General features: G+C 49.1%; 2 protein-coding genes across 2 annotated transcripts; both read left to right on the forward strand.

The window, feature by feature from the left end:
• Window positions 1-438: 438 nt before the first annotated feature.
• On the forward strand, window positions 439-2,964 carry iyd (iodotyrosine deiodinase). The gene is made up of 5 exons (XM_067241569.1): window positions 439-977; window positions 1,588-1,782; window positions 1,949-2,108; window positions 2,348-2,501; window positions 2,626-2,964. Exons 1-5 carry the CDS (start codon window positions 803-805, stop codon window positions 2,806-2,808), a joined length of 867 nt encoding a protein of 288 aa, XP_067097670.1. The 5' UTR covers window positions 439-802; the 3' UTR covers window positions 2,809-2,964.
• A 259-nt stretch (window positions 2,965-3,223) lies between these two features.
• Window positions 3,224-13,975, forward strand: sec63 (SEC63 homolog, protein translocation regulator). Its single transcript, XM_067241939.1, has 20 exons — window positions 3,224-3,448; window positions 4,674-4,773; window positions 5,812-5,926; window positions 6,023-6,135; window positions 6,292-6,353; window positions 6,585-6,643; window positions 6,759-6,809; window positions 7,120-7,228; window positions 7,357-7,451; window positions 7,621-7,753; window positions 7,859-7,951; window positions 8,058-8,203; window positions 8,311-8,458; window positions 8,663-8,745; window positions 8,869-8,940; window positions 9,193-9,351; window positions 9,621-9,782; window positions 10,155-10,355; window positions 11,203-11,307; window positions 11,473-13,975. The coding sequence occupies exons 1-20, from the start codon at window positions 3,325-3,327 to the stop codon at window positions 11,608-11,610; spliced, it is 2,268 nt and encodes a 755-aa protein (XP_067098040.1). The 5' UTR covers window positions 3,224-3,324; the 3' UTR covers window positions 11,611-13,975.
• Window positions 13,976-14,425: the final 450 nt, after the last annotated feature.

Here is a 14,425-nt window from a genome sequence, read left to right on the forward strand (position 1 = left end):
TTTTAAGGTAACTTGCTCAGTTGACTGAAGTGCGTCAGACAGTGCGGGGGGAGCAGCAGAGACTTTAAACACTCATCAATAATGGAATTTATATAAGATGATCCTCCCACTAATGAAGTTATTGTGTCCCAAATGTGAGAGCTTGCTGGTATCTCCCCACCCCTGCTATGAATAACCACAGCATGGGCATGTAAGGACACACTCATAGTCTACTATACACCACACACACACACACACACACACACACACACACACACACACACACACACACACACACACACACAACTACAAATCATTCAAGTTCAGATGAATGGATCATAAATTATGTCTGGGATTATACTGCCACCATGTGGCATATTAAGGTATGGTGAGACATTGGCTACTGTAGGTTTACTGTAAAAAGTCTAGGTGTTCCCGCACTGCATTCGGGAACCTGAAACCTAGTTCACGCTGTTGCGTATTTTTACGGACTGCGCGTGTAACTTTTCAATGCAATCCCCCAAACTTATTTGCACTGTCAAATGGTGGTGGGCGGGATTTACCGCGCCAGAATGCAAATACAGAATGTAACAGTACAGGAAAACCTCAACTTTTCACTGTAGTTTAAAACTAGAGAAAAACGAAATTGTGGATCCACATGAATGGCCAATAAGACGTTTTACAACTCTTGCACAGCTCATCATATCCGTTTGCTGCAAATTTAGGCTATATCACAACGTTTTGGAACGTTCTAACCGTGCTATGTCCGTTTCTGCGTAATTGTTGATTATTAACCGAGTGAAAGTTGGAGAGGCAGCAGAACATGACTTTTACCGCAATTCTCGTTGCAATTTTAAGCGTGGTCATTGTCGTTCTATTTTTAAGCTCTCGGGAAAAGGTGCAAACTTCAAAAGAAGAAGCAAAACCTTCCTCTAAGTCTAAACCATGGGTGGATGAGGATTTAAAAGACGACACAGAAATCACATCCAAAGATGAAGGTATGTTTTGCGTCCCACCTTGGGAGGAAATTGCGCTATTATTTTAGAAGCTTCAACTCTTTAGTCAGTGCTTCAGAAGACTACTCTCATGACAGTTTTCTTTTCCGATGGCCCAAGGCTGGAGTCAAAGGAGTATGATTTTGATATTAGTTTTAACGCTGCTGATAAGTTTCTCAATGGTGCAGCCGTGATGCACTAAATAGCTGTCTAAAGTTTAACGTTTCTTGCCTAATAGAGGTGTATTTATGTAGCAATTTGACAGTGTAACCTATTTAAATTAAACGTATTTTTGAATGTGCAGTGGGCCTATAGTCAAACCTACACATTTACTTTTAGTGCGGAAGTTGGTTGAAGTTATGTATGCAAATAAAATAGGTTATTACCAACAAGGTAGGGTGTGAGAGCGAGAGAAGAGAGTGTCGGCCGATCTGGGCAAAATTCCCCTTATCACACGCAGGGTCCAAAGGGTACCTCTGGTAACCCACATGAATGACTGTTTAGCTTAGGAATGTATTCAAACCATGCCAAAATGTCCTCGCCAATTTAAAAGTTACAATCTCTATATTTTGTGCCTGATCATTGGTCTTACGTCTTGCCTGTCATCATTTAGATGGTGATGATTGGGTGGACAGTGGGGAGGAGGACCTTCCCCACGTGCCCTATCCTGTGGTGCGATACCCTGTTGACATAATGGCTGAGAGATCCAAGGACCTCTACTGTCTGCTGAACCAGAGGCGCTCTGTCCGTTTCATCAGCCCTGAGCCTGTACCTCGAGAGGTCATCGACAACATCATCCTCACTGCTGGTGAGTGTGGGCATGTGCCCACACGAAACACACACACACAGTCACATACACTCGGACACACAGACAGCATGAACGCATATTCACACATTTCAATCTTAAAAGGTGCACACACACGCGCACGCGTTCAGCCTTGAGTGTATCCTGGTGTGGTTGTTTTCCTGGATAGGCACGGCCCCTAGTGGAGCCCACACGGAACCCTGGACCTATGTGGTGGTGGGCGACCCCGAGACCAAGCACCAGATCAGGCTCATCGTGGAGGAGGAGGAGGAGGTCAACTATCGCCAGAGGATGGGGCACAAGTGGGTCAGTGACCTGCAGAGGCTGAGGTGAGCGACACACGTGGATGCTCAACTGCAAAACAAGACAGGCCTGAAAGAGCCTGAGTGGCTCTTACTAAGTGAACTAAGTGGCTTGCATGTGCACAGACATACACACACTGTCTCTGTGCTCGGTCGGAGGTCCTAAATGTTACATAAACAGGATATCTCGGGTCGAACAACTGTTGTACATTCGTCTTCTCTCGCTTTTCTTCCTCCTCGCCTATGTGTTTTCCTCTGCAACCCAGGACTAACTGGGTAAAGGAGTATCTGGATACAGCTCCATACCTTATCCTCATCTTCAAGCAGATCTATGGCATTCTACCCAATGCTAAGAAGACCCACTACTACAATGAGATCAGTGTCTCCATATCCTGTGGACTGCTATTGGCTGCACTTCAGGTAATGACTCCCACTATGACAAGGCCATATGTTTAGACTTGAGTAGGCGTAAGTCCTTACGATGTGCCCAAAAGTTTACGCAATGATGTTTTTGAGTGGGATACGGTATGCTTTCCCCCGCCAGAATGTAGGTCTGGTGACGGTGACGTCCACACCCCTCAATTGTGGCCCCCAGCTTAGACATCTCCTCCAACGGCCAGCCAATGAGAAGCTGCTGATGCTACTTCCTGTCGGTTACCCTGCCACCGATGCTACCGTGCCTGACCTCAAACGCAAGCCTCTGGATGACATAATGGTGTACATATGATGTCATCACTGAAAGCCAACAAGATAAAGCCATTTTATAATAGTAAGGATGATACAAATACTATTAATTTGTTAGGTACCTTTTAAATACCATAAACTTAGGATAGAGATAAACTATACCCTGACATTGATTAACTTCAATAAACCCTTCAAGTTCACAGACTATCTTTTTTTTTTAACACACGCACGCACGCACACACACACACACACACACACACTTTAAAGGTACACACTTTTGTCTCAAAGTATGCGAGTGTAAAGGGCGAAATATGTTGGCAGTCTTGGGACGGTAGGTGGCTGTAAAGCGAAAAGCGTTTGGCACAGCCATGAATAGACCACTGAAGAAGAAGACGACAAGACAGTGCGCAGGCGTAAACCACGTATCCCCGATTACTCCACAATGCTGTTTTGGGCCGAACGCTAGCTGGACAGTTGGCGGTTGTCAAGTCGTATACGTAGGGCTTGATAGGGGAGGTATAGCGGTGGAGAAGCAGGGGGACCCAAGTGCCGCTACGAAATGGCCGGGCAGCAGTTCCAGTACGATGACAGCGGCAACACATTTTTCTATTTCCTAACGTCGTTCGTTGGACTTATCGTGATCCCAGCGACATATTACCTGTGGCCCCGAGATCAGAATGCTGGTAAGGCCCCATGTCACCCGACTTGTGGCTAGTGTGAAGTGATGGCTAATTCGTAGATGTTAAGACAGCTAGGCTAGCGGTACTACTGAAATAAACTCAAAGCTCATGATTTCTTTTTTTAATAAAATAACTAGCAGATTTGTTGGGTTTGCTTGCTGGTCAATAATAACCGACATTAACCAGCATATGCGTTTGTTTTGTTTTTTTAGACTAGCTTGCTAAGCTCCATTGTAACATCAACAGATTAGTGAAGCTGTCTAACGTTACCAATGATGCTTGTTCTACAGTGCTAGCAAGACTAGTTAGCTTTACTATACTTCACATTAGTAGTAAGCTAACAAGCCAACTACTCAAGAAACAAAAGCTAGTCAAGCTAATTATGTGCTAAGTGTGACGTTTGTTAGGCAGTTTTAAGTTCTTCAGTGTTACGACTTCTGATCATTCGGCCCATCTTTCCAGCTCGCTAGTCAATGTAGGCTAATCATCGTGAAGACACAATGATGTAGGCAACTTTTATTTTTCTATAGTTAGGCTAGCTACACTGTAGTTATTAGCTAACGTTATCAAAGCCTGACGTGTTCTTCAACGACATCCGCGGCCATCAATGTGGATGGTTGTTTACTACTAGTATCTAACTAGCTAATGTCGATAGCTGTCTGCCTGCCATACTATAGCAGATTGTCAATCCCCAATTACAATTTATCTAGCATTTTTGTGATCGTTATTTATAGACTCGCTAAAAAGTTGTTTTCTCGCCATTTTCTTTAATCTGTACACTCCCTCTACATAAATACCTTGCAACGTCAACATAATATCCACTGTACAGTGCATACCAAACCAGCTAGGTAGTCAGCTATTACAGTGCAAGGTGAATATAATTGTTCTCATTTCACAAAGTTCTTAAAATCCAGACACAACATCTAAATTAGCAATCTGACACAGGAAGATGTTGGGAAGAGAGGAAACAGGAAATGGCCTAACCCCAATGGAATCCTCCTCTTTCTTGTATTTCACCTATTTTTCCTATTGACAATTGTCTGCTTGCCGATTTGTAAATTCAAATAGTGTAAAATGCCCATCTTAAGTGAAGCAAAATTGAATTGAACAGTTATCTAGCATACCAAAATGTTGTTTAGGAAAACCCAAAGCAATGCATTACAGAGCTGCCGTGCGTGTGTGTGAACCTATGCTAACACCTCATCCGTGTGTGCTGTTCAACCCGCAGAGCAGCTGCGTCTGAAGAGCTTGAGGCGGGTCCATGGCAGATGCCTCTGGTACCGGCTCCGGCTGATGAAGTCGCAGCAGAGCATCGTGCCCACTCTAAAGTGAGTATCCTCCCCTCTTCCCTGCTCAGCACGCCATGACACCTTCCTGCCAGTGAGCCAATGGGAGACGTTAGAGCATAAATTACACCCTTATCAAAGTCTGTCAGCGATCTGTTCACGCCCCGGTGTCCATACTAGTGTTTCATGCAGTCTGTGCCTGGATGAACAAGTGGCAGGCAATAGGCCTCAGATGGGATCAAATATTTGAGGCCAGTTACATATCACTCTCCAAATATTTCTTTCTCTTATCCCTCGACACGCCGCTGGAAAGTCCCATTGCAAGGTTGAGCCAGAGCCTAGCGTCGCCGTGCGTTTGTGTAGGCTAGGTCGAGGAAGCCAATCATTTACACTTTGAGTAAACCTGGCGCCTGTATACACACGCACACCCGCCCAGAGCCAGTGTTTGTAATGTAGACCCAGTCAGCTAAGAGCACTTCGTACTGACACCGTGTTTAGGTAAAGCATGCGCTGCTGCCAGTTTGCTCAACGGTGTCTGCAGCAACCAAACCCCCCCCCCTCCCCCATCTCATACACTTGTCTTGTTTTCTCTTTTGGAAAATGGGCTTCCGCCTGGTTAGCCTAGCCTAGCCAGCCCTCCTTCCTGCCTTCTCCCTCTGTTTAGTGTCGATCTCTCTGTCTCTCTCTCTTTCTCTCCTCACACGTTGAGCCCCCTCCCGTGTTTCTGACGAGGTGTCGACAGTGCAGGCCTTGGCCAGGCACCTCCGTGTGCTCCAATCAGACAGTCAGGCTAACAGGTCGCCACGGGAACGGAGGCTGCTGAGTGGGGGGGGGGTCCCCCGATGTGGGGAACGTCGCCTCGTCTTTTAGTCAGGCTGGTGTGTGTCTGTCTGTGGGTGTGGGTGTGTGTGTGTGACAGAGTGAGGGTGTGTGGGTAGTTGCTATATGATATGATGAATGTAACAGGAGATCCAGGTGTGATCTGTTGAGCCTTGCCCAGGCCTGACCTGACCTGTAGAGAAGGCGTGTGGCGTGGGCAGCAGCAGCTGATGATGTCGTCCTCTCTGATCCCGTCCTCAGGAAAGCTGCCCTGCTGTTCGGCTGGGCAGTGTTCCTCCTCCTGGCCTACAAGGTGTCCAAACTGGACAGAGAATACCAGGAGTATAACCCCTATGAAGTCCTCAACCTGGACCAGGTAACGGGCCCAGCACCCACACACACACACATGCAGGTATTCACACAGAGTGTGTGTGTGTAGCAGACTGCAGGGTGCTGATGCGATGCGTTTCAGGGGGCGTCTCTGGCGGAGATCAGGAAGCAGTACCGCGTCCTCTCGCTCAAGTTCCACCCTGACAAAGGAGGGGACGAGGCCGTGTTCATGAGGATCGCCAAAGCCTACGCTGCGTGAGTGTGTCTGTGTGTGTGTGTGTGTGTCCCGTCTGTCTGGGTCTGTATGTCTGCAGGACACAACGTTGAAATGCTGTGGGTTGACCTTCTTATCCCACAGTATTAATGGTGTTGTCTGTTTCCCCCTCAATGCCCCCCGCCCTCCTCCTCCAGTCTGACCAATGAGCAGTCAAGGCAGAACTGGGAAACGTACGGCAACCCAGATGGGCCAGGAGGTGAGTTCTCCCATCTCCTTTCGCCTCAGTTCCTTGGCTAACCCGAACAACCTTATTAGCACACTATCGGCTGATGTCAGCCTGGCTGCTATCTGCGGGACACCCCATTGGTTCCCTTGAACCGTCCGGCTCGAGCATCTCAAGCATTTACAAATAGACGAAAGAAACCTTTGACTCAATGACCTCCTCCTTTGGTTTCACGTCAACTCTCGTCTCTCCTGTCCACTCCAGCGACCAGCTTTGGCATCGCGCTACCTGCGTGGATAGTGGACCAAAAGAACTCCATGCTGGTATGTCTGGTGATTAGAATAGCCAACCAAAAAAAGGCAGCAAAAAAGAGTCGCTTTAACGTTGATATCCGTCTCTCTGTTCCTCATTGTCCTTGTTCTGTCTGTGTCTCTGTAGGTTCTGTTGGTCTACGGACTAGCCTTCATGGTTATTCTACCAGTCGTTGTGGTAAGGGTCACCGCTCCTATCCTCTATAGTCGGGAGTGAGGGTGTATCTCTCCAACCCCCCCCCCCACCCCCCCTCCACATTCTCCTCTGGCTTCCTGCTGCTTCTTTCCAACTCTCCCTCGTGTTCCTCCCCTGTTCCTCTCCTCCCAGGGCACCTAACTCTCTCTCTCTCTCCGGTTCCTCTCCTCCCAGGGCACCTAACTCTCTCTCTCCTGTTCCTCTCCTCCCAGGGCACCTAACTCTCTCTCTCCTGTTCCTCTCCTCCCAGGGCACCTAACTCTCTCTCTCTCCCCTGTTCCTCTCCTCGTAGGGCACCTGGTGGTATCGCTCCATCCGCTACAGTGGAGACCAGATCCTCATCAACACCACCCAGCTCTTCATGCACTTCATGTACAAGACGCCCAACATGAACATGAAACGTGAGCCTCTTCAGCTGTCGCCCCTCCCCCCCCCCCACACACACATTGTTTGGGGTGTGGGAAATGGGCTTTGTTAAGGACTGTCAGGACACACGGGTTATATGGCGCCTCTTGACCTTTGCCCCCAGGGTTGGCCATGGTGTTGACGGCAGCGTTTGAGTTTGACCCTCGCAGCAATAAGGATGCCACGATACGGCCCACGGACAACATTGAAGTGCCGATTGTGAGCGCGCGCACACACCGTGTGGCTTCTTTGTGTGTGTGTGTGACTGAGGGAGGAAGACGGCCCGTCCGCCTGCCTTTTCGTCGGTTCCGTACGCTAACTCGAACGACCGTGTGTGTGTGTGTGTGTGTGTCTTTTTCTGTCTCTCTCTCTCTGTGGGCGTGTGCAGCTGATTCGAGAGCTGGGCAACATTAACGTGAAGAAGAAGGAGCCGCCGTTCTGCTACCCCTACAGCCTGAAGGCCAGGGTGCTGGTGCTGGCCCACCTGGCACGCATGGAGGTGTCCGAGAACATCGAGGAGGGTACGTCACACGCACGCACACGCACGCACACCTGTGTCGAACACTTGGGACGGTGCGTCCGCGAGGAGGCTCGGCGGTTTGACGAGGCCGCTTTGTGTCCTCCAGACCAGAGGTTCGTGATCCGTAAGAGCCCCGCTCTGCTGCAGGAGATGGTGAACGTAGGCTGTCAACTCACCATGATGGCCAACAGCAGAGGAGGTACACACACACGCACACACTCATCCCACCACACACGCACACACACGGTTTGGTCCTGTCCGTGGAAGGCCGTGGGCTACAGGGGCGCGCGTGTTGTGCTGTGCAGGCTTCCACGCCCCCAGGCTGGTGTCCATCGAGAACTGCATGAAGCTCACCCAGATGATCGTCCAGGGTCTGCAGGAGGCCAAGTCTCCTCTGCTCCAGCTGCCCCACTTCGAGGAGGAGCACCTCCGCTACTGCATCTCCAAAAAGGTACGCTGCGCGTGTGCAGTGTGTGTGTGTGTGTGTGTTCTGACCCTAGTGTCGCCGTGCAGTGTGTGTGTGTGTTGTGACCATTCTGCGCCCCTGTCTGTGTGCAGTACAAGGTGCGGAGCCTCCAGGACCTGGTGAGCCTGAAGGACTCGGACCGGCGCAGCATGCTGCGCTTCCTGGGGGAGGACAAGTACGACGAGGTCATGGCCGTCCTCGGCAGCCTGCCCCACGTCACCATGGACACCAAGCTGCAGGGTGAGACCCTCCCCCAAGGGCGGGGTTCAGACCCGGGGGCTCGTGTTGACATTTTGACCGTGTTGTTTGGCCTACTGACCTTCTCCCCTTTGGCCCCCTTCCCTCTTTTCCATCCCTCCCTCCCTGCCTCCTCTCTCGCGCTCTCGCTCTCTCTCTCGCGCTCTCTCTCTCGCGCTCCCTACCCCTCTCTCTCTCTTCGTCCAGTCCTGGACGACGAAGACAGCAATAACATCACAGCAGGCTCCATCGTCACGGTCACCGTTACCCTGACGAGAAAGAGGATGTCGGTAAGGAAACCAGAACCAGGACCTCTCACCCAGACCGAGCTGGCCAGCCCGGCAGCTGCATTCCTCCATGTGATGACCATGGAGATGGTGTTAAGTTGCGTGCGTGCGTGTGTGTGTGTGCAGGACGTGTTTGAGAAGGAGCAGGATGCGATGGCGGCGTGTCTGGGAGAGGAGGCCAGCACAGAGGAGGCAGCGGTACCGCTTCACACACACTCATCACACACTCATCACACACTCATCACACACTCATCACACACTCATCACACACTCATCACACTCAACGTGGGATGATCACGCAACAAAGAAACATCCAATCGACAGTTGCGAAAAGTCTTTGGGTGACAGTCTAGACGTCAACGTGTTTTCAGACGTCTGACGTCATGCGGCTCGGCGTGTATGTGAAGGCGGCCCAGCGTGACCCGGGTGGCTCTGCGTTTGTCTCCACAGCAAGGCGACGCCAGTAAAAACAAAACCAAAGTGTGGCAGAACAAGAGCAAAGGGGCCAAGAAGACGGCCAAGTCCAAGAAGAAGAAACTGACCAAGAAGAAGGCCCTCCCCCCGTCCACCAGCAAGGCCAAGCAGGCCAATGGGAATGTAGCAGGAAACGTAAGGGCACCAATCAGGGTTCGAGCTAGAATCGAGTTTTGAAACTTGCATACTTAACGGCAACAAAGTTAAGGAACATTGACTGCTTGCGTATATAAAAGCATTAACAGGCATTCTGCATTGTGAGATCATTGCTCACTCTGTTGTTAAAAGCGTCTCCTTCCACATTTCTACTTGTGTGAAAGCACTTAACCATGCCTGCCTTTCTCCTAAGCAGTTCTCTCTCTCCCTCCCTCCCTCCCACATTTTAATATCTGTCGCGGTCTCAGGAGGTCGTCGCCACGGCAAAGGAGGAGGAGGAGGAGGGGTCGGATAAGGGCAGCGAATCAGATGAGGCCGAGGCCAACAAGGACTCGCCGAGCGAGAGGGACGACGAGAGCGACAAGCAGAGCGACACGGAGGTGGATGAGATCGCCGGGGACGACGAGGAGGTGTGTGTGTGTGTGTGTGTGTGTGTGTGTGTGTGTGTGTGTGTGTGTGTGTGTGTGTGTGTGTGTGTGTGTGTGTGTGTGTGTGTGTGTGTGTGTGTGTGTGTGTGTGTGTGTGTGTGTGTGTGTGTGTGTGTGTGTGTGTGTGTGTGTGTGTGTGTGTGTGTGTGTGTGTGTGTGTGTGTGTGTGTGTGTGTGTGTGTGTGTGTGTGTGTGTGTGTGTGTGTGTGTGTGTGTGTGTGTGTAAATCTTCCTGTGTGTGTGTAACCCTGCCTGTGTGTGTGTGTAACCCTGCCTGTGTGTGTGTGTAAACCTTCCTGTGTGTGTGTGTGTGTGTGTGTGTGTGTGTGTAACCCTGCCTGTGTGTGTGTGCAGGAGTGGGAGGCGCTGCAGCAGTCCATCCAGAGGAGAGAGCGCGCCCTGCTGGAGACCAAGTCCAAGATCACCCACCCCGTCTACAGCCTGTACTTCCCGGAGGAGAAGCATGAGTGGTGGTGGCTCTACATCGCTGACCGCCGCGACCAAACCCTCGTGTCCATGCCCTACCACGTCTGCACGCTCAAAGACGTGGAAGAGGTACGTGTGTGTGCATGAGAGAGAGCGAGAGAGAGAGAGAGAGCGAGAGAGAGAGCGAGAGAGCGCTGCTTGGGAGAAAAGCAGGCATAGCTAAGTGCTTTCACACATAAGTAGGAACGAGAGGCCGCTTTCGCGTTCCGATCAACCCCTCTCCCCTGCTGTTGCCTGGCAACCCCTGGCTGTGGAAGGGTGCCTGCCTGTCTGCTGTGCATGGCCCTGCACGGCAGGACTGACCGAAGCTCACAGGACACATGGCTTCCTGCACTGACAGCCTAACCTGACTAGTCTGCATGGAAAGAGGGGTTTGGGTTTTGACAGCATAGTGACCCCAACACACACACGCACATACAGAGTGCTGGGTGTATATAAAGGACTAGATAATGGCGTGTGTGGATATAATGACTCATGAGATGGTGTAATACCCTCGATATGATCATGAGATGAGCTCAAAGTTTTGCACCTCTGATGTTTTACAGGAGAGCTTAAGGAGAAGCAGTTGGCAAAGCCTGGTCTTTTTCACTTCCCTTTTTTTTTTTTTTTTTTTTTTTTTTATAAACGTTGATGATTGAAAGTGGTCATTGTGTGCCTCTGTTGGCACATCAGCAGAGTACAGTTCCTACCGTATACGTGTTAAGTGCCCTTTGATTAAAAAATCACCTTTGTTGAGGAGTGATTCAGGCCTGTGTTAAATGTCACATCACCTTCCTCGGACTGGACCGTTTGCAGGGTTCGATTTGTCTGACGGAGTGGTTCAAATGGACAGTTGTGTGTGTGTGTGTGTGTGTTGGATGTTGACCGTGTTTGAGTGTTGTGCCGTGGAGCTGACACGTTCCTCATGTCTCCCCAGGTGGAACTCAAGTTTCCTGCTCCCTCCAAAACTGGGAACTACCAGTATTCAGTCATCATGCGCTCAGACTCCTACCTGGGCTTGGACCAGATCAAGCCACTGAAGGTGTGTGTGTGTTTCTAGCCCAACAATTCACTATTTGGTTTCTGTTCCTCCTAAAGGGCACACAGTGCTTTAGTATCCCTCTTCGGCTCGCCTCAAAACATGGCCGAAGTCAAAACAAAAATCTTGACTGTATTGTCATGGCGTGTGTGTGTGTGTGTGTCCTAGCTGGAGGTCCACGAGGCCAAGGCGGTGCTGGACAACCACCCCCAGTGGGACATCCCCGAGACGGAGGAGGAGGACGAGGAGCAGGAGGACAGCGACGGCATCGAGGAGAGCGAGGACGACGACGAGGACAACGACTAGACGCAGACGGACACACAGGCCCCGCCCCCTCCCCCCCCCCCCTCCCCCAGCACTCAGAAGAGCCCAGGAGAAGGAACAGCAATGCCCGACACCCCCCCCACCCCCCCAGGGGACCGTTCAAGAGGCGATCCTCTGACGACATGGACTGCGACCACCCCCGCCCCGCCCCCCATAGACCCCAGCCCCTGACGCCGTCTTAACCGCCCTCTTTTGTACAGAGACCTCTTATAGAATCCCTCTGTCACCTTTTTGACTTAGAAGAACAATCTATGAGTATATACCCAGGCCTGCCTGTGTGTGTGTGTGTGTGAGTATTTGAATTCACGAATGGATGGTCTTTGTTTGGGGAGTGTGTGTGCGAATGCACCTGCGTGCATGTCTCGTGTGTGTGTGTGTGTGTTTTTCACACACTGGGCAGAATTCTTTTTTTTTTTTGGTTCGTTTTTTTTTTCGCAGGGGGAAAAGGGGTTCGGCAAATTTCATTCACACAATAAACAAAAGCCTATAATTTGAAATCATGCCATTATTTCTAGTGAATTGACCACACCATTTTGTGTTCAGTAGCTTCTATTGGATACTGAAACTGCTGTGCAAGCTCTTCTTTTCAGAGCATGTCCTTCCTATGAAGAGAGGCAGTTCACCTCGTTTGGCACAGGGGGGCGCTGCTCAGTCTCATCCGTAGCAGTAGGCTTCACCAACCTTCGCATCTTTGTCCTGTTTTAATGGAGTTCAGCTCCAAAGCCCACTGTTCAGTGCACGTTTCGGTCGACCATAAAACGCTATTCATGCAAAGGACAATGTCATTCAACTGGAGCCATGATTAGATATTTGGTGGATCTGTTACGACCAATCAAGAAGTCTGAAATAGATAACGAGCATCTCTGACCTGACACAAGGGGCGAGTACTGCATCTCTTGTCTAATGGGGCCGTCGTATAGTTTCAATATGTATTCACACCTTCCTGTTCTGTTTGTTTTCCATCGTACCACATTCCAGAGTACACCGTTCAACTGCAAGGCCTTATCATATCCCAATACCACAGCCAACACGTTCACTTAGAAAGTCCTTGCGGTGTTACGCACCGAGTTTTTTTTCTGTTTTGTGTTTTTTATCTGATAAATATCTCCTTTTTGTTCTCTCCATCCTCTCTCTGTCCGAGGACCAAGCTACGAGTGTAACTTTGCTTTCCTTTTCGGATGGGTCGTTGACTTGACATGCTCTCGTGGTCCTCCTGCTCACTAACTATGTAGTCTACTCCGTATAAGGACGGGTGTGTGTGCGTGTGTACGGGTATGGGGTTGGCCGTATTGAACAGGCCGCGAAGCTGTGCCGTGGTGGTCAGTGTGGGCAGCGTCTCCTCAGTTCTGGGGAGCAGAAGCAGACTTGAGGGCAATCAGCACAGGCATGGCCATGTGCTTTTGGAGCCGGGGTTTCTAAGTATTGTAAAATAATTGACACTGTTGGTTTTCCATTTTATGAAGACTAGAAAATGAACTTACAAGTTACACACCTTGTTGTGGATTTTGTACTGGATTGTGGCTTTGAAGACCAACTAGGATTTTGGGCAATAGTGTCATTCATTTTAAAGGCTGATTCTCCATTCACTCATTGACATGATAGCCTAGTAAGGTGGTGAAACTGAAGTTAAATTCCTAGTTTTTAGGAAGTGGTTTTCTGGGCTGTATTTATAAAGGGTGTCCAGTATAGATGAGGCCCAGCTGGGTTGGTACACTACAGCCAGGGGTACCTAGAAGGCCAGGGGACATGAAGCTTGTGGCTATGATAAGGCAACAATGACACAGAAACTGGCTTCCAATTATTAGCAGAAATGGGATAGAAACTAGCAACCAATCTGTTTTTGTTGTAACAGATTGGACTTGTCAATTACAAATACCAGAGCTTCCTCTTGCGTTGCTCAGTTGTACTTTCCTAACCCTTTTCTCTCGAGGTAAATATGAATAACTTTACTCAAAGATTTGTAGATGGTTTTCTTACTTTTCTTTTGCAAACGGCCTAATCCATGACGGAGAGACTGATTGCATGCTCTCCACTACAGACAACAGGCACACTCTGTAAGCCTAATGTTTGTAAACCAGGCGGGCCAATTGGGGGGTAAATTAAACCTACTCCTGAGAATTTCTGTCTGCACTAGAATGTAGCATCAGCGTTAACGCTGTGTGGAAAAATGCAGAAAGGTTAAACACGCGCCATCTCCCGTTATAAACCTGGACCGACAGCACGGTGGGGAAAACTATACCCAATTAATCTATCTGCCACTTTTGTTTACAACGGAACTGTCATTGTAAATGGAAACAAAATATATTATTTGTATTTAAATCATTTCAAATAAAACTTTTAAAATGATTGTTTTTGGTTTTCATTTAAATAAAAACCTTGTGTAAGTATAGCCTAATGTTGCATATTTTAGATATACATGTGTGTTGGGATCTTTCTTGCAATAAGTCAAACCATTTTAGGTGGTTATTTTCTCCATCCGGGCTAGGGATTCCCATAGGCCATGGCAATTAAAAGGAAAATATTTTCCCAACCAGTTCGTTTTCCGTTTTAGTTTAACATAGAACCGCTGACATTTCTGCTGAATGTGCTATTCAATCTTAAATGAAAATATGTCGCACCCACCACATAACCAATACATTCTTAGCTGAGACTGAACCACTCAAAATCAAGTCTTATTTTATTTATTTACAATGCGTTCACTCGACTGAATGCAGGTGAATTGCAACATTAAAGAGGCTACAACGGGAAGCTGAAACATTCAGCGGCTTCTCCTCCATCTCCACAACCATGGATACTG

This window comes from Osmerus mordax, chromosome 8 (genome assembly GCF_038355195.1).
Source record: "Osmerus mordax isolate fOsmMor3 chromosome 8, fOsmMor3.pri, whole genome shotgun sequence".
In the NCBI taxonomy this organism is placed as follows: Eukaryota; Metazoa; Chordata; class Actinopteri; order Osmeriformes; family Osmeridae; genus Osmerus; species Osmerus mordax.

Coding starts and splice junctions, on each gene's coding strand:
- sec63 (XM_067241939.1), top strand. CDS start 3,325: ATGGCCGGGCAGCAGTTCCAGTACGATGACAGCGGCAACACATTTTTC. Junction 6,136..6,291: donor ATCGCCAAAGCCTACGCTGC/GTGAGTGTGTCT, acceptor CTCCTCCTCCAG/TCTGACCAATGAGCAGTCAA. Junction 6,644..6,758: donor ACCAAAAGAACTCCATGCTG/GTATGTCTGGTG, acceptor GTGTCTCTGTAG/GTTCTGTTGGTCTACGGACT.
- iyd (XM_067241569.1), top strand. CDS start 803: ATGACTTTTACCGCAATTCTCGTTGCAATTTTAAGCGTGGTCATTGTC. Junction 1,783..1,948: donor CAACATCATCCTCACTGCTG/GTGAGTGTGGGC, acceptor TTTCCTGGATAG/GCACGGCCCCTAGTGGAGCC. Junction 2,502..2,625: donor TGCTATTGGCTGCACTTCAG/GTAATGACTCCC, acceptor TTCCCCCGCCAG/AATGTAGGTCTGGTGACGGT.